This window comes from Malaclemys terrapin, chromosome 9, assembly GCF_027887155.1.
Source record: "Malaclemys terrapin pileata isolate rMalTer1 chromosome 9, rMalTer1.hap1, whole genome shotgun sequence".
NCBI lineage: Eukaryota > Metazoa > Chordata > Testudines > Emydidae > Malaclemys > Malaclemys terrapin.
In genome coordinates, this window is record NC_071513.1 from 100,469,929 (window position 1) to 100,492,112 (window position 22,184).

At 47.9% G+C, this 22,184-nt stretch overlaps 1 protein-coding gene across 5 annotated transcripts in view; it reads right to left on the bottom strand.

Moving 5' to 3' along the window:
• Positions 1-22,184, bottom strand: part of ARMC9 (armadillo repeat containing 9) — a 113,729-nt gene that overhangs the window by 31,579 nt on the left and 59,966 nt on the right. For all 5 annotated transcript variants that reach the window (XM_054040353.1, XM_054040356.1, XM_054040355.1 and 2 more), the window contains 7 exons: positions 21,223-21,313; positions 19,673-19,796; positions 17,207-17,346; positions 16,076-16,152; positions 7,790-7,864; positions 4,518-4,608; positions 2,934-2,992 (listed from right to left, as the gene is read on the bottom strand). In XM_054040353.1, the coding sequence (XP_053896328.1) occupies positions 2,934-2,992; positions 4,518-4,608; positions 7,790-7,864; positions 16,076-16,152; positions 17,207-17,346; positions 19,673-19,796; positions 21,223-21,313 (657 nt within the window). The remainder of the gene's footprint in view (positions 1-2,933; positions 2,993-4,517; positions 4,609-7,789; positions 7,865-16,075; positions 16,153-17,206; positions 17,347-19,672; positions 19,797-21,222; positions 21,314-22,184) is intronic.

Consider the following 22,184-nt stretch of genomic DNA (forward strand, 5'->3'; position numbering starts at 1 on the left):
CATGGAAGCTAACACCACCCCCCTCCGCGGCAGCTAACACTGCCCAGGGAACCCCCCCCTCCCCCGCGGAAGCTAACCCCGTCCCCCTCCACGGCAGCTAACCCCACCCGGGGAGCCCCCCCACGGAAGCTAACCCCATCCCCCTCCATGGCAGCTAACACCGCCGGGGAGCCCCCCACAGAAGCTAACCCTGTCCCCCTCCACCTGGGAAGCCCACCCCAACTCTCCTCCGCTGAGCATGCCGGCGCTGCTCTAATTCTCCTCCCCTCCCAGGCTTGCGGCGCTGATTGGAGGAGACTTAGAGTGGGGGCTGTGTGCTCAGCAGAGGAGGCAGAGTGGAGGTGATCTGGAGCGGGGAGCGGTTCCCCTGCGTGCCCCCCCTGTTACTGTGGGACTCCCCCCCCGCCCCAGCTCACCTCCACTCCACCTCCTCACCTGAGCGGGCTTTTAGGCTCCCTCAACCACTAGGCGCCCTAGGCAGCCGCCTAGTTTGCCTAAGTGGTTGCACCGGCCCTGGCTGCTCCCCTAATAAGGGGTTTTATAAACAAGTGATGTAGGTAGCAATGAGAGGTCATAAAGATAAACTCCTGAAATACCCTGGATGTGCCACATCCATTGCTTTGAGGGCAGATTACTGGGCATTCATGTACTTAAAGATAACTGGAAATGAAGTAGTTATAATAATTTAATCCTATAATGAATCAGTTCTTTGCGCTATCTAGGAGCTAGACAGCTGTGAGTGTTAATTGACATTCTTGCAAATGTAGATTCAAATATGGGGAAGGTCAAAGGTGGAATCAGTTTGCTGGGTTCAATCTAGTTCCCAGGGGACATATGCTCATCACCATCTCATTAATCCATGGTATGGACATTGGCTACCAGAAACCCAATCGCTTCAGAACTACCCAACCACAGAAAACAATGCGACGCAAAGGCCAGATGTTGTGAGATGCTGAAGTCAATGGGCACTGAGGGGGCCTAGTAACTCACAAGATTGGGACCTTTGCAATGTTTTTCTAACTTCACAATGAATTAAATGTGGGGCAGGGACCATCTTTTTGTTCTGTTTCTATACAGTGCCAAGCACAGTGAGGTCCTGGCCAATGACTAGGTTTCATGGCAATATGATAATAGAAATAAATAATATTATTATTATTAATAATAATACATTATTTTGAAATGTACATTCAGCTGTTGTTACCCTGTAGTAAAAAGATTGTAAAGGGGAGTTTGCTTTGTATCAAATAAGTTCTCTGCACCTGTTCATTGGCGTTTGTTTTCTCCTTTAAATTCCATATGCTTTAATTTCTCTATGTTGCACTCTACTTCTTAACACAGAAAATTTGCAAAAAAGTTGGTAATTTTTTCTCATTTAAAAATAAAATAAAAAAACAGCTCCACTAAAGTGCGATAGCTATACAATTAAGCACAACTACTGTAGTAGAGAAGAAAAGGAGTGCCTTGAAGTTAGCCCAGTGTCTGCATGACTTGAGTGATAACAAAACATCTGTGCCTGAAGCTGGTGAATACAGGACAAAGTATCAGGGGGTAGCCGTGTTAGTCTGTATCTACAAAAACAACAAGGAGTCTGGTGGCACCTTAAAGACTAACAGATTTATTTGGGCATAAGCTTTCGAGTCTCTATGCATCTGAAGAAGTGAGGTTTTTACCCACGAAAGCTTATGCCCAAATAAATCTGTTAGTCTTTAAGGTGCCACCAGACTCCTTGTTGCTGTTACAGGTGAACTTAGAATTTCCTACGTTTTGCTGGTTTGGGTCATATACTTAGGTGTTGTCCATAGCTATTCTCCAGGAATTTTCACAGTAGAAAGTGATTTTGTAAAGAAAAACTAACCATGATTGCTAGCTATCAATGCCAAGGGCCAGATATATACATACACACACACACACACACACACACACACACATATATGCATACAAACATATATTTGTCTATTTACTATATAGTATAATCCTATAAAATCATAACTTCTAGCTGTCCCTTTAAATTGATCATGCATGCAGCACTTTTTATGTAAAAAGGCTGCTCTATAGAGGAACTCCCCTCTGGCTGTCTACAGTATTTTTCCAGAAAAATCTCCCTCTGTTGCACTTGCACAGATGTTGCAATGGCAGAAGTGCTAAGAGCAAAGGCATTTTTACCACCACACCATTCTATTCTGCTGGTTTGTTCAGGTAATAAAATGGTTAAAAGGCCTAAGTGCTGTCTACATTAGGGCTCCCCCTGTTGCTGTGTAGGAGGTTTCCCGAAAAACACTAGCACAGAAAAATCTTAAATTAGCAGAGATTGAAATGCACAGCTGACTAGTTCTTATCTACCCAAATTGCAGGCTGCCTGCACATTCTGTCCACTATTCTGATTCAACTTTTTAAGGGAACGGATTTTCCAAATCAAGAACCACATCTGTACTTACTGGTTTGCTAATTTTACATTAACAGAGTTAATTACAAAGATTTCAAAATTTCAAAGTAAGAAAAGAAGTTACACCTTAAACAGCTGATGATGCCCCAAAGAATAAACTGGTAATCATTCAGTTTACACACATTTCTGCTGGTGTTTTTGGTCATTTGCTTCCCTTGTTTCTAATTACTAAGGACATCTGCATGAAAAGAGGATCTCTGCTGGTATAACAGCTCCTCTTCTCATTCCTTACTTTAAATTGTAATCCTTTGTTAGGTCATCATAGTTTATTGTGATGATTATGATGCCATAAGAAAAGGATTAGGACTTCAAATGAGGAATAAGCAGCAGGAGCAGAGGTCCTCTTTTTATGCAAATATCCTTGGTAATGAAATTTAAAACACACCCCACAGAAGAAGAGACATACAAAATCCACCACAATCAGCACAACTGTTCCTGACTAGAATGTTAATCAGTTTCCCAGGAGATGTCAGCAGGCCTTTACACTTACTTCATCATCTTCATCCTCCTCTTCATCATCAGACTCCACACTATCATCCAATGGCTCTTCTAGAAAGAAACAAAAAACAAAATATCAGTGTAAGTGACCAAAAGTGAATTAGTCTGTGTCCATCCCATCAGAAACTCTAGCTATTACCCTCCGTCCTGAAAAGTTTAGCTTGCCAATATTTATTATGCTAGTTCTTTGTACAGCAGCTCTTGAACTTTGTGCTAGTATTTTGAGAACAGCAACATTTTTAGAATCACCAAAAATCCTCTCTTGGATTCCCTGAAGAAGGCAGAAGCAGAAATAGTCAGGAATAGCTACTTATTCATGATTGTACCCAGCTAGATAAATCCTCATATTTACAGTATGATAAGGGGATAGCAGGCACACAAAGCAGTAAACAAATAATTGTTGAAGGATATGATTTAAAGATGCCCCCAATAGTAAATAAAAAAATAATGTCATTATTGGAGAGGCATATTTCACTAGAGCAAACACACCCCACTTCGGCTTTGCTTCCTCTCTCTCCTGACCAGGGTGGTCGGACTCGGGCTTTGCCCCCTCCACCCAGGGTGGCAGGGCTCAGGCAGGCTCAAACTTCGGTCCCCCCTCCTGGGGTCATGTAGTAATTTTCATTGTCAGGGGTCGTGGTGCAATGAAGTTGGAGAACCCCTGCCTTAGTCAAACTCTAACTGCACACGATTCTATTTGTTCTTTTCCACACTGTGGCCATGTCTACGCTAGAGATCTTACGGCGGCACCACTGTACCCATGCAGCTGCACTGCTGTGAGATCACCCGAGTAGCCTCTCTATGTCGACAGGAGAGAGCTCTCCCGTGGACATAATTAAACCACCCCCAATGAGCAGCGCTGTCCACACTGGCGTTCTGTCGGTGTAACTTACGTCACTCAGGGGGTGTTTTTTCACACCCCTGAGCAACATAAGTGATACCAAGAAAAGTGCGAGTGTAGCCATGGCCTAAGACAGGAAGATTCATCGCCACCTCTACTCCTTTCCAAAGTACAAGAAGACAACTGAACTAGAATTATTTTTAGTTAGCAGGAGGATGCCTCCTGAATTCACCCTTGTTTGCTATCTTTATTTCGTCTCTCTCCAACCACTTCCCTCCAGCCACAAAGGCCAGAACATAAATGGTCAATTCCTCTTCAGGTTTGGATTGGGGTAAGGAGAGGTCACAGACACTAAGAGCTTCCTGTCCTTGCCCATCTATGACGCAAGAGAAGAGCACGACTGAATCCTGTGCCACTGTACTGTGCTATCAGCTTATTCAAGCATTGTACTTTGTTTCCAGGAGGACAATGCCCCAGCATAACCATCCAATATCATGCTGCACGTGGTCAGAAAGCTTTGGAATTTAGGCCCAAATGTTTCTTTTCGAAACACAAAAGAAATTTTAAAAACACATTTGACACGGAAATCCTCATGTTCCCTATTTGAGCTCTCCCAGTCCATCACCCCGTTGTCATTCTTTGTAAGTTCCCAGGGCCATATAAAAACATGAGCTTTTTTTATGGCCTTTGTGAAAGATTTACAGCCCGGATAATAGCTGCATCTGTTCCCCTGACCTGAATTGAGTTGCTTGATAATGAATTCAATTTGCCGGATCATCTCGGCGTTTCCTTCCTTGATGAAGCACCGCAGAATTTCTTCCATTCCCTGGATACATTGGAAAACATAAATTTGTTAGTCTCTAAAGTGCCACAAGTACTCCTTGTTCTTATTGCTAGGTGGGTATTTCATGCCACTAGCCCAGCACAGGTCATTTTACTGACTAAAATCATTGTTTTGTTGGGAAAAGAAAATGCATAGTGAAACTGCTGTGTACAATTTAAATATTCCACTCTGTCCATCATCTGCCCAGGGATTAAGGTAATTTGCTACCACACTTGAATACTGAAGCCTCCAGCACAGGCAATATTCACAGATTTCCACTGGAGCTACTCCTCTGCTTTCTAAACTCAATCATACTGGTTCATTCAAAACATATCTCTGGAAGGAAAAAGTATGGAAAGAATTGTGCAGGCTTCAGAGGAAAGTGGGAGGTGAGGTGGGGCTGATTTTCATCCTCTCCTTAAACCCACCTCATCCCTTTTTGCAACTGTGGGCTCTGTTTTGTGTCTGTAATTTTGTAATGTCATTTAATGTCCAGCTCCGTAGGTTAGGTAGCAGCTTACGGATTGGGCAGGGCAAGGCACAATTGTGCCCGCAAATTATGAATGCAAAGAGAGAGAAGGCCCTAAATCAGTAATTAGGAATGGAAGTGGCTCAGCTCCCTCCTACCAGCTTTCTTTGCCATCAGAGACCCTACTCCTTGCTTCTCTCCTCTATTACTGCACTCAGAGACCCGAAATGCCCTCCTTGGCTTCACCTAAACTAGGACAAAAAGGTGTGTTGTTAGAAAGTGTTAGCTAATATTTTCTAACTAAGGCCAGGTCTACACTACATTCCTATATCGGTATAACTATGGCCTTGGCTACACTTGCGAGTTACAGCGCAATAAAGCTGCCCAGAGCGCTGTACCTCACTCCCCGTCCACACTGGCAAGGCACGTACAGCGCTGTATCTACCTGGCTACAGCAGCGTAGGCCTTGGCTACACTCGCGGATTCACAGTGCTGCCGCGGCAAGTACTCCACCTCTCCGAGGGGAATAGCTTGCAGCAGGCGCTGATTACACTGGTGCTTTACAGCGCTGCACTCGGTATGCTCGGGGGGGTGTTTTTTCACACCCCTGAGCGCAACAAGTGCAGCGCTGTGAATTGCCAGTGTAGCCAAGGCCATAGTGGCTACAACTCCCGGGTGTCAGTGAACGAGGAGCGCCTTGCTGCACTGTGATAATCCCCTTACCCCCTTATCAAGTGGCCACTCTTCTCATTGTTGTGATCGGCTCCAGGAATGAGGAAGTGCCATTTCAAAGCTCCGTACCAGAGAGAAAACGCAAACATTTTGCTGTTTGCTTTGAGTGAGTGAATGAGAAGCAGGTGGGGCAGGGGGGTCGGAACTTGCAAGGCGGGGTGCTGACACACTCTCAGCACCCCAAAAACCACTCTCTCCCCCACCCACACATACTCCCTGTCACACTCCACGCCACCCCACCCCTTTTGAAAAGCACGTTGCAGCCACATGAATGCTGGGATAGCTGCCCATAATGCACCGCTCCCAATGCCACTGCAAACGATGCAAATGTGACCACGCCAGTGCGCTGTCAGCTGTCAGTGTGGACAGACTGCAGCGCTTTCCGTACTCATCTGTACAAAGGCGGGTTTAACTCACAGCGCTGTACAGCTGCAAGTGTAGCCATGCCCTCAGTCACCCAGGGATGTGAAAAATCCACACCCGAGTGATGCAGTTACACCAGCCTAACCCTGTGGATACAGCACAACAGGAGAGCTTCTCTAGCCAACAGAGCTACCATGCAGATGGGAGAAGCGCTCCCGTCAGGGTAGTGGCATCTTCACTAAAGTGCTAGAAGAGATGCAGCTGCACCATTACAACTGCACCGCTGTAGCACTGTACATAAAGAGAAAACCTAACATTTGAAAAGTCTGCCTTCCGCACAAGCTAAACCTGTCAAGTTAAAGCCTCGAGGCAGCCTATGGGTTAACATGATCAGCTTAGCATGTGTTAAAATCTACACCGCCTTGTCTACGTTTGCTTTTTCAAACATGTGAGTTGGATCGTGGTAGCTAACATGTTCGAAAATAGCACCTTTAAATCCTAATTTAGACAAAACCCTTGAAATCCAAGCCCTGTCCCTTCCCCTTAGGTGGATACCACAATGGGTAGAAGACTAGCGACCTGCTAACCCCACCGGATATGTGAATACATGGGAGACACCCACACACATAAATTGTGTGTATTAAGGGGGAGATTTTCAAAGGTGTCCAACTCCTCCTGACTCTGAAAAATCAACCCCAAGTTGTCCTTTAAAATAGATCGCCAGTACAGGCTATTCCTTAGGAATCTTCCAGATGCAGGGAAGTGGCCTCTCATCCTAATTATTACAAGTATTATTTAATGAGGTATCACCTTCCCCAGCTAACGCTGGAAGAGCCGATAATGAACAGCTATTTTTAATCCAAACATTTAAACACGAAAAAGCCGAAAACGGAGTCTTCAGAGATGCCTTTTGAATAGACATTGTAAGATAAGAATGACAGGAAAGGAGACATGCTGCCAAGGTTTACATTTAAATTGATTTCACATAATAAAACGGACAATGTGAGCAAGTGCAAATTAGACTAGATACAAGCCTCTCCCTGCTGGCTTGCCATGGTGCATTGTTATCTCCTCCAAAAGATAGTGCCAACTCTGCAGGAGACCATTCATCACCTCAATTCCTTCATCATCACCAGCTACAGGGATGGCAAATTCCCTCTTTCAGAACATCCAGCAGTTCCATTTTGGCTACAATTTCTCACAGACCACTTTGTAATGGATGGAGCGGCTCAGCCCGGACCACACAGCTTTGTAGTAGTCAATAGGAAACAGTGATCCAAACTCAGCCTGGGTGTAAGTGGATGCAACTCCACTGACTGCAGTCACGTCAGACCGGCTTGCATCAAGGTGGAATTGGCCCAATAGCTCCCCAAAATAAAATGACATACTCTGTGACACAGCCCAGAGAATAATGGAATATTTAACATTACCTACAGTTACTTTAATGAAATTACATATGGGGAGGGGAGGCGTTGCAGAAGTAAGATGAGAACTCCAAATAAGCATTTACAGCACGGTTTGCAGTGTGGGTGTCAGAAAAACGATTATGTAGATATGTTACTTCCTTACTCAATCAGTTTCTTCTCATTTCTTTTCTCTGTATAATCCGATGTTCCTTACCATTGCTCTGGCTTCTTCTCGTATGGAAGGGATAGCAAGAATGCTGTACAGCGCTCCATTCACATATGGCTGTATCTGAGAAGGAAGAAAAGGTGCCAATGGTCAGTCCATTTTTAATTATTCCAACTCTTGAATTCTACCTGCCAGGCGAAGCGTAGGTGGAAAGGAGCCATTCACTGAGCCATATGCATGGAATCTGATGCCTGCAGCCCACTCACACAAAAGTCTCCCTGCTTTGGATAATGCCACTTGGTGATCAGTGAACTTTTGGGAAGGTGATCAGAAGGCCAGCTGGTAATTAGGAGCTTTGTGTGGGGGCCAAGTTTAGCTACATGTGGATTCCACGGATTTCTGCACTCTGCTTGAAGAATATAAGCAATGTGGCTCATGTAGATTTAGACCAAGAATGCAAGAAATATGTGAAGGTCCTAAACACCGTTCTTGGCAAGACTTGTTGGGTTTGTTTACTGTCATGGCGGTATTAGATAGCTTTAAGGAAAAGTAAGCTAAGCTAACGTCATATCTGAAACTTCTCGAGACAAGAGGTGACCCAGAAGATCACAGAGGTCTCTTCTTCAGACCCTATCACTTGATTTTGTTAGAAGAATTTTTGTAGGTAGGTCCAGATAGTGCAAGTATATGCAACGAACTACCTACTATGAACCAAAGTTGCCTCTCATGATGAAGAGGGTTGGGTCCCACTGTTCTACGCATCTACTTTAAAAACCCATGAGGAATCTCTTTTGCACAGGACAGATTGTCAATAATTATAACATAGTATATCTAGATCTAGACTACTAGTTTGAGTTCTATAAACTTCAGAAAACACTACCATCATTTAAGGGCCTCATCCTGCTGCCCTTAAATGGCAAAACGTCTATTGACTTAAATGGTGCAGAACTGGGCCGTAAGTGGACATCACCATGCACTGTACAAACCACCTTCAAATTCACATTGGTCACAAAAACGAGGCTAACAATATAATCCAACCAAAGCCTCCCAAGACGAATCTTAATTAAAATAAAGTAGTACAGAGAGGTGCTGAGCCACATCACACCGTGAATTTTTATAAAACATGGAAGAAACACACAAGTTGCTCAGGGAAATTGTTTCTACTTTCAGTTTCAATAAGGTAAAAAAATAAAAAAATGTTTAAATGCAGAATGGGATATAAAACTGTCGGCCTGGCCACTGGTGTTCATCAAAGGTTCCAAGCAATTTTCCATGGGACTGAGCCCTGATGTCCTGGCCCAAATTCCCATTCTGATAAATGACATTCTGCCTCCCCACACTTCCTTTACAATTCACACTGAAGGCAAATGCTGTATCCACTTTCGCCTGCCCTGAACTGCTGTTTTGTCTTGCTGTGTGCAGTTAACCAGAGATCTCAATCCATCCCAGAGGTGGATGAAGTAATGATGTATAACAAGGGGCGGTGTCTAACGGGACCCTTTGAGATGAAAGGTACTAGATAAAAGTAAGCTGTTATTATTAGCATTCTGCCCCAGGGTTGCATGATGTGGCAAGCCATCACATAAGTGTTTCTGGGAAAAGAAAAGGAACTGAGATCATTAAGCGTAAAAAGGCAGCCCACATGAAGCAGCAGATGGAGAGATATTTGGAGTTGAATGCTTAGGGCCATCCAGCTATTTTTATAGTATTCTTTAAAAAAAAAGAAAGAAAGAAATATTGGTGGAGGTGACTTGTTTGCACCTGATGCTTTGCATATGGTCTGCATCGCAAATAGTTTTATATCTCCTGATGTCGTAAGGCTTGGAAAGATTTGGTTTTAGATTACTTTAAAATAATCCCAGGAACCTACAGTCTGAAATGTGATAACCACACCGCTACCAAAAAGACGGTTACTCACCGTTGTAACTGTTGTTCTTCGAGATGTGTTGCTCATATCCATTCCATTAGGTGTGCGCGCGCCGCGTGCACGATCGTCGGAGAATTTTCTACCCTAGCAACACCGGCGGGTCGGCTGTGGAGCCCCCTAGAGTGGCGCCTTCATGGCGCTGAATATATACCCCAGCCGACCCGGCGCCCCCTCAGTTCCTTCTTGCCGGCTACTCCGACAGTGGGGAAGGGGGGCGGGTTTGGAATGGATATGAGCAACACATCTCGAAGAACAACAGTTACAACGGTGAGTAACCGTCTTTTCTTCTTCGAGTGCTTGCTCATATCCATTCCATTAGGTGACTCCCAAGCCCAACTTAGGTGGTGGGGTCGGAGTGAGACATTGCTGTGTGCAAAACCGCTGATCCGAATGCAGCATCGTCCCTGGACTGCTGCACTAGTGCATAGTGAGCTGTAAACGTGTGGACTGATGACCAAACCGCCGCTCTACAAATATCCTGGATCGGAACTTGTGCCAGGAAAGCAGTCGAGGAAGCTTGGGCCCTCGTGGAGTGAGCGGTGAGGTGCGGTGCTGAGACACCTGCCAGGTCATAGCAAGTCCGGATGCAAGACGTAATCCAGGAGGATAGGCGTTGTGAGGAGACCGGTGAGCCTTTCATTCGGTCGGCCACTGCAACGAAGAGTTGCGTCGTCTTCCTAAAGTGCCTTGTGCGGTCAATATAGAAAGCCAGGGCCCTGCGTACGTCCAGAGAATGCAAACGTTGATCCTGGCGAGTAGCATGTGGTTTAGGATGAAAGACCGGGAGAAATATATCCTGGTTGATATGAAATGGAGAAACCACCTTAGGGAGAAAGGCAGGATGTGGACGAAGCTGCACTTTATCCTTATGGAAAACTGTATAAGGGGGCTCGGATGTAAGCGCCCTGAGTTCAGAAACGCGCCTTGCTGAGGTGATGGCTACGAGGAAGGCTGTCTTCCAGGATAGGTACAAAAGTGAACAGGTGGCCAGTGGCTCAAATGGAGGACCTGTGAGCTTGGAGAGAACCAGGTTAAGGTCCCACGTCGGGACGGGCTGACGTTGTTGTGGGTACATCCGGTCTAAGCCCTTGAGGAATCTAACGACCATCGGGTTAGAGAATACCGAGGACGCGAGTTCCCCTGGGTGAAAGGCTGATATAGCGGCCAGGTGAACTCTAATTGAAGATATCGCCAACCCCTGCTGTTTTAGGGAGAGGAGATATTCCAATATGAGAGGAATAGGTGCCTGTAGTGGGGACGTGGCTCGTTGTTCGCACCAACAGGAGAACCGCTTCCACTTGGCCAAATACGTGGCTCGTGTTGAGGGCTTCCTACTGCTCAACAGAATCTGTTGGACCGATAGTGAGCATTGTTGTTCTGTCTGGGAGAACCATGGAGCAGCCACGCCGTGAGGTGAAGAGAATGCAGGTCGGGGTGACGCAGTCGGCCGTGGTCCTGAGAGATGAGATCCGGACATAATGGAAGCGGGATCAGTGTCCGAATCGAGAGTTCCAACAGTGTGGTGTACCAATGTTGTCTCGGCCACGCTGGAGCGATCAGAATTACCTGTGCCTGGTCTCTGCGCAATTTGAGCAGTACCTTGTGGACCAGAGGAAACGGAGGGAAGGCATAGAACAGGTGGTCTTTCCAGGGAAGGAGAAACGCATCCGAGAGGGAGCCCGGAGCTCGACCTTGTAGGGAGCAGAACACGTGGCACTTCCTGTTGTCTCGAGATGCAAACAGGTCTATCTGGGGAAACCCCCACTTCTGGAAGATGGAATGTATGATGTCCGGACGGATGGACCACTCGTGCGTCTGAAAAGACCTGCTGAGTCGGTCCGCTAAAGTATTCTGGACTCCAGGGAGGAACGATGCCGTAAGATGGATTGAGTGGGCGATGCAGAAGTCCCACAGGTGAATGGCCTCTTGGCATAGAATTGACGAACGTGCTCCTCCTTGCTTGTTGATGTAAAACATGGCCGTGGTGTTGTCGATGAGAACTAACACACAACGGCCACGTAGGAGATTGAGAAATGCCTGGCACGCCAGGCGCACCGCCATCAGTTCCCGAACATTGATGTGCAGGGCTAACTGAGATGCAGTCCACAGGCCCCGAGTATGGTGTTCGTTGAGGTGGGCGCCCCAACCCAGAGATGAAGCGTCTGTAACCAGTTGCAGAGAGGGTTGTGGTGCGTGAAATGGCATCCCCTCGCAAACCACATTGTGATCTAGCCACCAGGTGAGGGAGGTCAGGATCGAGTTCGGGATCGTGACCACCATGTTCAGGCTGTCCCGATGTGGGCGGTATATCGATGACACCCAGGTCTGGAGTGGGCGAAGCCGAAGTCTGGCATGCCTGGTTACGTACGTGCAGGAAGCCATGTGACCCAGTAGGGTGAGGCACGACCTCACCGTGGTAGTTGGGAAGGCCCTGAGCCCTTGAATGAGGCTCGTGATGGTACAAAAGCGGTTGTCTGGCAGGATGGCTTGTGCACGTCTGGAGTCTAGGACTGCGCCGATGAATTCTATTCTCTGGGTAGGTTCTAGAGTGGATTTGTCCTTGTTGAGAAGGATGCCCAACTTGTTGAATGTGTGCACTATTATGTGGACATGATCTCGAACTTGCTCTTTGGTGCGACCGCGTACCAGCCAGTCGTCTAGGTACGGGAACACCTGTATCCCTTGTCGACGAAGGTACGCTGCCACAACAGCCATACATTTCGTGAACACTCTTGGGGCCGAGGATAGGCCGAAGGGAAGGACTGCAAATTGATAGTGCACTCTGCTTACCACGAATCGCAGGAAGCGTCTGTGAGGCGGGTAAATTGCGATATGAAAGTAAGCGTCTTTCATGTCGAGGGCGGCGAACCAGTCTCCAGGATCGAGGGAAGGGATAATGGCCCCCAAAGAGACCATGCGGAACTTCAACTTTACTACGAATTTGTTGAGTCCGCGCAAGTCCAAGATGGGCCGCAGACCTCCTTTGGACTTGGGGATCAGGAAGTAACGGGAATAAAATCCCCTGCCCCTTAACTCTATCGGAACCTCCTCTATGGCCCCCATGGCCAGGAGCGTAGAAACCTCCTGTATAAGAAGTTGCTCGTGAGAAGGGTCCCTGAAGAGGGACGTGGAGGGGGGGTGGGAGGGGGGGATAGAAGAAAACTGGATAGCGTATCCCCCCTCCACCGTGCGGAGGACCCAACGGTCCGAAGTTATAAGGGACCAAGCACGGTGGAAGTGGGAGAGGCGATCCCGAAAGGAGGGGGCTGGATCCTGGGGGATGACTGGGGCGCCGTCCTCGACCGCACCTTCAAAAGTTCTGTCTAGGACCTGAAGGTGGTCTTGGTGGCCCCTGGTTCTGACCGGGTTGAGGGCCAGCCCATCTTCTCCTACCACCTCGCCCTCGCTTTCTGGCAGGGTCCTGTCTCTGATGAGGTGGAGGGGGTTAAAAACGTTGAGGCTGGGGCCTAAATGGTCTGCGCTGGGGACCCGCAACATGCATCCCCAGGGAGCGCATGATTGTCCTGGAGTCCTTGAGGCTCTGCAATCGAGAGTCCGTCTTCTCCGAGAACAACCCCTGTCCTTCAAAGGGCAAATCCTGTAGGGTTTGCTGTAATTCAGGGGGCAAACCCGAAACTTGGAGCCAGGAGGTCCTTCGCATAGCGATACCTGCGGCCAGGGTTCTCGCGGCCGAGTCTGCTATGTCCAGGGAGGCCTGTAAGGAGGTCCGAGCCACCTTCTTACCCTCCTCAACCAAGGCCCCAAACTCTTCCCTGGACTCTTGGGGAACCAATTCCTTGAACTTCCCCATAGAGTTCCAGGAATTAAAGTTGTAGCGGCTCAGGAGCGCCTGCTGGTTAGCCGCTCTAAGTTGCAGCCCTCCAGCTGAATAAACTTTACGGCCAAACAAATCGAGTCGCTTAGCCTCCTTTGATTTGGGCGCTGCAGCTTGTTGACCGTGGCGCTCCCTTGCATTCACTGATGACACCACCAGTGAACACGGCTGGGGATGGGTATACAAGTACTCGTAGTCTTTGGAAGGGACAAAGTACTTTCTTTCCACCCCTCTCGCTGTAGGTGGGATAGAGGCAGGGGTTTGCCATATCGTAGTTGCATTCGCCTGGATCGTGCGGATCAGGGGCAACGCCACTCTTGATGGGACATCCGCCGCGAGGATATTTACAATGGGGTCCTGCACCTCCACTATCTCCTCCGTCTGTAGGTCCATGTTACGGGCCATCCTACGTAACAGGTCCTGATGAGCCCGAAGATCTATTGGGGGTGGACCTGTGCACGACGTGCCCGCCACTGCCTCATCCGGAGAGGAAGAGGAAGATGCCTCTGGTGGTAAGGGATCCAGGGGAGGATCCTGGTCTCCCTGTTCCTGGGTCGGAGCATCACCTGCCCTTGGGTCCGGGACGTCAGGTGGTGCAGATACAGAGGCCTCCATGCCCCCTGGAGGAGGGCGAGAGATGGTGGACTCTGGGGCCCTTGTATCAGAGTGACCCGAGCGAGAGGTTGTTGGAGCCCCTTGCGCCTGGTGGTATGCCCACGGGGTCCAGAACGACCAGTGAGATGGGCCATGGTCAGGGTCCTCTGCTCCCTCTTGCCAATGGCCTAAATCTTGCTCCCCGGTTTGCCCCTGAGGGGGGTATGCCGATCTTGACAAGTCCTCAGAGGAGCGAGACACCGATCTCGATGGCCATGGCGGTGCCAACTGCGCCGAGACGAATCCCGTGGGATACGGTGCCGTACGGTGCTGGTCTAGAGATATTCTATCTCTACGCGGTGCCGGCGACCTCGCCGGTGCCGGGAGTCGGACCTGGATCGAGACGATGACCTGGAGTAGGCCCGGTGCCGGGAGCGGCCTCTCGACGTCGAACGTCGATCGTACCGGTGCCGAGAACTACGTCTCGACGTTGATCGGTGCCGACGATCATAACGGTGCCGAGATGTAGAGCGGTGCCGCGATGATCTTGGCCGCGAGTACGACCGGTGCCGAGGTGATATCCGGCGCCGGGACTGCGAGCGGCGTGGGGACCTGCTTCGGGACCTCGACCGGTGCCGTGGTTCCAGCCCTTGCGATGGAGGGCGCATCAAGGCAGGTTTTCCCCTAGATTGGACCGGGCGAGTCAACGGTGCCGACGGTGCCGGTGGTTGGGGCGGTGCCGGCTCCGTGAGGGCGATCAAGTCTCTCGCCGTCGCGAAGGTCTCCGGTGTCGACGGGAGGCACTGTATCACCGCCGGTCTCGGTGGTGATTCTGTCTGCACCGGACTCAACGGCCTCGGAGCCGGAGTCGACGGTGCTGGAGGCACCTGTTTTCGGTGCTCCACAGGTGGACGCGGCTCTACCCCCGGCACCGGGGGAGCCGGCGTCTTCGGCACTGAGGTCCCCGCCTTATGGGATTTTTTATGTCCCGGGGATAATGAACGGCGCCGAGGCACTTGCTGTGAGTGCGGTGCCGATGAGGTCCGGTGCCGTGGAGGCTTGTCCGACGTGGTCGGTGCCGCCGGGGCACTGCGCACCGAGGTGCTAGGTGCCGGGGCCTGACGCGCCGATGGAGCGTCCGGGCTAAGTGCCGCCTCCATAAGGAGTTGCCGGAGTCGAAAGTCCCGCTCCTTCTTGGTCCTCGGTTTGAAGGCCTTACAGATCTTGCACTTATCTGTTTGATGGGACTCTCCCAGGCACTTCAGACACGAGTCGTGCGGATCGCTTGTTGGCATAGGCTTAGCGCAGGAGGCGCACTGTTTGAAGCCGGGAGCCTTGGGCATGAGCCCGGCCACGCGGCCGGGGAAAAAGGGGGAGACAACCCCCTGAATCCCCTTTAACTATATAACAACTATAAACAAGTGAATAACCAACTATATAACTATAAACAACTAGAACTATAACTATAACTGTGAATAACTGGATAAGCTAGGGAGAGTGGAGAACAGCTACGCCGCGCTCCACAGTTCCAACGACCGTCAGGGGCGGTAAGAAGGAACTGAGGGGGCGCCGGGTCGGCTGGGGTATATATTCAGCGCCATGAAGGCGCCACTCTAGGGGGCTCCACAGCCGACCCGCCGGTGTTGCTAGGGTAGAAAATTCTCCGACGATCGTGCACGCGGCGCGCGCACACCTAATGGAATGGATATGAGCAAGCACTCGAAGAAGAACATTCATTTTCAAATTACTAATCATACGGTTGAAGAGAGACAACAAAATCTCTAGGGAAAAAAACCCACAGCGTTCACTGAGCCCAGATGAGTTTACAGGACTATGAACTTTACTGAAATTCCATGTGATTTACTGCCAGGGTACAATAGCAAAGGACCAAGCAAAACACAACTTTTTTTTTTTTTTTTTAAATCATCAGCTTTACCCTTCCCTTGCCCAAACAGGGGAATATTCGTTGTACAAGTACCTCATGGTTCTCATGGCCAAGGAGATCAGAGAGAACTTTGAGCACGTGGTTCGCAACTTTCGCACACATTTTCTTCCCTGCAGAGGCATAATTTTTTTTTTGAATACAGAAAAGGAAATTAAAAGAACCAAACTCTTCTTTCTTTCCTAAAAATTAATACAATGCAATATGCAATGGACTAAATTCTGTTCTCAGAATAACGCTACTGAAGTCAATGGAGTTACTCTGGTTTTAGACAGGTACGTGTTCCAAAATATTTACTTTCAAAGTCTGAGACATTGATCCCACAACAGTTTAACAAAGATATCACTTTGATGATGCCAATTGAGGGCTATTGTTTACTTGTCTAGATTTAACTCCACCCCCTTTTTTTTTATTATTAAAATCTTTTAAGATCGTAAACTCCTTGGGTCACAAACTGTATCATTATACTATCGTGGGGATCTCTGTGTCGTAAGAGGACTGTTGAGCGCTATGGGTCCAATCCTGCAAGGTGAGGATTGGGCCGTATTGCATTATTGAATAGTTCAATTCTAACTGGCTTTTATAAACAGGCATATTGTTTGCTTCAGCCAGTCAGAAATCAGGTAACTCATACTAGCCCTGTAGCAGGCAGACTGTTTTTGCTTGAAACACTCCATCCTATTAGGTGATGAACATGCTGGGAAGGGGTTATATGGGTTTTGCTGACTCAGTGAGGTGGGTGGCTCCTTACATCACCCGTATATAAAGGAAAGTGGGAGTGGCTCTCTACAGAGAGGACCTAGGTGTAGATAGAGCAGTTCTGAGGGGAAAAACCCTAGGTACAGACAAGCCAGGGGAGGACTGAGCTGAACACTAATTTAATTTCTTTGGTAACAAGCCAAACTCCAGCGAGAAGGTGAGTTTTGACTCCTCACAAGGCGTGGATTTTGTTTCAAAGCAGGTTGGAAAAGATACCTGATCAAAAGCACCATTTATGGAGCTCAGATTCTACAGTGGTGGGGGCCATCTAACACAGATAAATCTTGATAAAAACAGACAAAGCAAAATCACTCGAAAGCCCTCAATAATTTCAGTATGAAAGGTTCAAGGTCAGGGTTTTTCCCACCCATTTCCCAGCAGAAAATCACATCTGTAACTGGAAATGACCTGAACTCCTGAGACAAAGATTCATGAGCAAGGCGACAGAATATTCCAGCGTGTAATCTGACAGGCAATCCGTATCCTTTAGCACATCAACCAGCCAGAAAATGAGCCCGTCATTGATCATAGCCGTCTGCAAGGCACGTCTAGGATATAAAACAAATACATTTTATACTGGATATATTTATTTCAAATAAGAGTGCAGTAAAACACTACTTCTCCTACATCCTACATGTTGGCCCTCCAACAAGAGTGTAAATTACACTTTTTGGCACAGGCAAACTAGAGCATTAATAAAACCCGAAGAAGTGAAGAGAGACACCTGTAGGGTGTGAAGACTTATGTAGGCTACGGCTACACTAGAGAGCTTGCAGCTGCACCGCTGTAAGCTCTCTAGTGTAGTTGCTGTAAGCCGACAGGAGAGAGCTCTCCCGTTGACTTAATCACGCCACCCCAACATGCAGCAGTAGCTATGTCTGTGGGAGGAGATGCAAGGAAAGCTGATTCCCACCCCCAATATTATCATTCCTTAATCTTATTTGCTCTTTTCCCTGGAAAGATTCTTGGTTCCTTTAACTCTCTTCTCACACAGAGTTACCCCCTATACAATACCACACTGAATATGTGAAGGTTCTGCTAACTACAAGGCTGTCTGTTCCCTGGCAAGGCAAGACATTCACCAGAAATTCAAACCAGGATGCAGAACTCTGCAGAAGTCTGCAGAAGAGAAGAATGAGGGGGGATTTGACAGCTGCTTTCAACTACCTGAAAGGGGGTTCCAAAGAGGATGGAGCTCGGCTGTTCTCAGTGGTAGCAGATGACAGAACAACAAGTAACAGTCTCAAGTTGCAGTATGGGAGGTTTAGGTTGGATATTAGGGAACACTATTTCACTAGGAGGGTGGTGAAGCACTGGAATGGGTTACCTAGAGAGGTAGTGGAATCTCCTTCCTTAGAGGTTTTTAAGGCCCGGCTTGACAAAGCCCGGGCTGGGATGATTTAGTTGGGGATTGGTCCTGCTTTGAGCAGCGGGTTGGACTAGATGACCTCCTGAGATCCCTTCCAACCCTCATATACTATGATTGTATGATTCTATGAACTCCTTTTACCTGGTGTCTGAGCCTGGATTACTACAAGATGATGTTTCACTGGTGGAAACTTAGTGCTGAAGAGCTCATTACCTACATTTTATCTAATGTCCATGGCACTTTAAGCCTAATTCACAGGTCGACCAAAAATAATCTTCAATGAACAAAAAATATGTATTCCTATTATTATTAAAAGGCCAGGCAATTAATCCAGATAGCCACCCCAAGAGAAGATTGCTGCACTCATGGATTGCCAAGTGGGTTTGTGGCATGGACCTGGGGAACATTTGATACAAAGAAAAATGTCTTCATATGGGGTATCTGTAGCAGTCCACAAGATTAAATACTAGTGTGAAAAATATATCATTTTAAATTCTCTGCAGCCTATTGCATCATAACATGCTTAATGCCAAAAGAATACTTTATAAATTCCCCTGTATTCTTCATAACTGCATTTACAGAAAGCTCTTTTTCTCTAAGAATGGCATCTGATTTTTTTTTTCTGGCTGGGATTCCAAGCAGCATGGTACAGGAAACAATTTGCCCGATACCATAAAATCTCGAATGAAAGAAAATGTGTTTAGTCTCATCTTCCCCATCTCAGGGGTCCAGTGTAGGATCTCTCCCTTATGGTATATTCAAATGTTTTCTCCAGTCAAGTTTTAAACGAGACAAATGTAACAAACAAAAACAAACCCACAATCTTCAAAGGCAAACTTTTAATCCTGATTTAAAAGAGAGACCGAACATCTCTTGTAATTATGCAAGACTGATTCCTTGCTGCTCTTCTGAGGGACTTAGATGGAGTGTGACTGACTCAGGAGGGTGTGACATCATCTACCTTCCTCCAGTCCCGTGAGAAATTCACTGCAGGAGACACTGGCAGCACATTTTCTAAGCTAGAGGTGCTTTCACAAAAGCCAAAGGAGAGACAGTGTCTGAATGGATGGCTCCAGACTCAAAGGTCGAGGATGAAAACTAGCTAATTCTGTGCAGAGAGGGCAAACCCTGATCCCACCCTTTGCCGATAACTGAATGAGAACTCAGTTTTTCTTGCCCCTGAATAGATTTTTGGGACTTTCAGGATAAGGGAGCTGTCCTGATATAGTTTCAATGAGGTTGTGCAATTAAAAATACATATTAAAATGCACAGACATTAATGTGCATAAATTCACTTGAGTCTGACAATTGCTAAGAAATCAGACCAATTCTGCCAGCAGAGTTGGGGCCTCCTCAAGTTATCAATGGCACTTCTTTCATCAGCCACAGTGGGTTCTGATGACTGTTGTACAAAAATGAAGTGCTCTTCTTTCCTCCCTGAACAGAGCCTGCCTAGTCTGCATTTCCCTTCCTGCTGTCACCACTGCCTGCTGAGCTGTCATCACCTGAGGCTGAATTTCTGCAAAGCCCCCAGAACATTCTCCCGTGTAAGGGAATCCTTGTCTTCAGCTTTCAGCCTTTCCTCCAGCACTCGCAGCAACTTTGGGTTCTGGGAAAGGTAGAGCCGACCTGGTGCAAACAGTGATGAAAGAATAGACAGTGAGATATCAGCCCACGAAAGAGAGCCTCCCTCCCCTTTTGTAAAGAAAGATGGCTTGAGCCAACTTTCTCTCTCTAACAAGGCAGTAGAAACCCTCAGTAGAAACCCACAATCTGCACAAAACACATCACTTTTAAGATGGCTTCCACCCATTTGGGGCAACTGTACCAGCTGACCAAGCCATTACTTTGGCCATACTAGCCAGACCTTGCTACCTCTCATTCAACTATGTACTTTTTACCATATTGCTCAGGGTGATCTGACGCTTAAGTTTTGGATTTCCAAAGGGGCCTAAGAAAGTTAAGTGTCCAGTTCCTATTGATTTTTAATGGCGGTTGGGTACGTAGCTCTAATAGGCCCCTTTGGAAATCCCAGTCTGAGAGACCAAGGTTTGGAGCAAAGCTCCATCATAGTTTAGTATGCAACTAATCGAGCAGCAGTGATGCACAGAGGTTCGTCAAGGTAGAGAAGGGGAGGGTAAGTACCAGATACAAAAATCTGCTGTATCAGTACTAGCACACAACCCAGTGGCTGGGACTCTCTGCAGTAGTCTTTGATCACGGCAGTTTTTTTGGGTAGCTGTTTTAAATGTGCATTTTCAGAACATTAATGATGCAAGATGGGAACAGTTACAGGTTTGATTCTACAAGATGCACAACTACTGTGGCTGAAGAGCACACTTCACTACCCCATGAAGGGACTGAAGACATAACAATGATAATGTATAGTGTGGAAATTAGAAAACCTACGGTTAACAGCCTACAGAGACCATGGGAGGCATGGCGCATAGGCTGGGAAAGGCAGTGCCTTCCCAAACAGCCCAGAGTGGCCCCAACCACACTCCTCCCCGAGCCCCCTCCGGCTCCTGCTTGCCCTGCCCCCTTGGCCCCAGCCCAGGCAGTGCTTGGGGGAGGGGGGACTGGAGGCACTGGGGCTGCCCACCCGCCTGGCGCTTGGGGGCTGGGGGGGAGGGGCTGCTCGCGTGCCATTGGCCCACCTGCCCAGCACTCGGGCCGGGAGGATAGGGCAGGCTGCACATCGCTGTCCCACCTGGCGCTGGCGGCCGGGGGAAAGGGGGTGTTCCGACGGGGGAAGGGAGACGGTCTTTGGGCGGGGGGTGGGGCGGGGCTGGCCACAGGCTAGCCTCCCCCAGCTGCCGGTTCACCGGCTGCCCATGACAAAGACCACACACTATAAAAGGTGAAATAACAAAAGCTGAAATAAACTGTGGCAACTGTACCGACACTGACAATTCTCAACCTTGGACAAATATAACAAAGGACAATGAACGCCCAGAAGAAGGATGTATTTAAATTTCCACACATAAAGACAATAAAGTTCTTATAATGCGCCAAGGTACATGAAGAGTCCAGCCCTTTTCAGTGCATCTCTTACCTTCTGCCAGCGAAGCAAAAGCATTGATAAGCCTCGCCACGTACTGTCGGACCACCTCACTCTTGGAATGTAGCAATTTTAGCACATTTCGCTGCAAGAGAAAGCAAACATTTATCAAAATAAATAAAGCTAGAAAATTCTAGCACAGGCTTATGAAATGTTTAAAGGCATTATAAATGACGCAAAGCAAATATCAGAACTGTACAAACAAAAGCATATTAACAAGTTGCCAACTTGACTTTAATCTTCCAGTTGTATGGGTGAAAAAGGTGTGGTAACAAAATAGAACAAGCTTTGATGTGCAGGGTAAAGTCATAATGAAGCAGCACCCTAGAAAAGGAAATTAAGTTAACTAAACTCAAATTAATAAAGTTAGCTTCTTTGAATAAAACAATTATTTTGTAGGGGTTTTGTTCATTTCTGACTAAGCAATAATACTACTTGGAATAGGGACATTTGCTGTTTGACAGCTATTAGCATGTTTACGTGCAAGGGAACCATTAACAAAAAGTCTGAACCAGGGCCGCCCAGATGATTCAGGGGGCCTGGAGTCTTCGGCGGCGGGGGCTGGCGGATCCCGGGGTGGAAGGACCCCCCGCCGCAGGTCTTCGGGGCACTTCGGCAGTGGGTCCCGGAGTGGAAGGACCTCCCTCCACCGCCGAAGAAGCTCCGGGGACCCGGGCCCCGCGAGAGTTTTCCGGGGCCCCCGGAGCGAATGAAGGACCCCGCTCCAGGGACCCCGAAAAACTCTCGTGGGGGCCCCTGCGGGGTCCGGGGCAAATTGCCCCACTTGCTCCCCCCCCCCCCCCCCCCCCGGGCGGCCCTGGTCTGAACATATTCCCCTGAACTAGGGAAATACGGTCTAGATAACATTATAATAAGGTAGGTGCACAATTGGATGAAAAAAAGTCCTCACTGAGTAGTTATCAATGGTTTGCTATTGAACTGGGAGGACATATCAA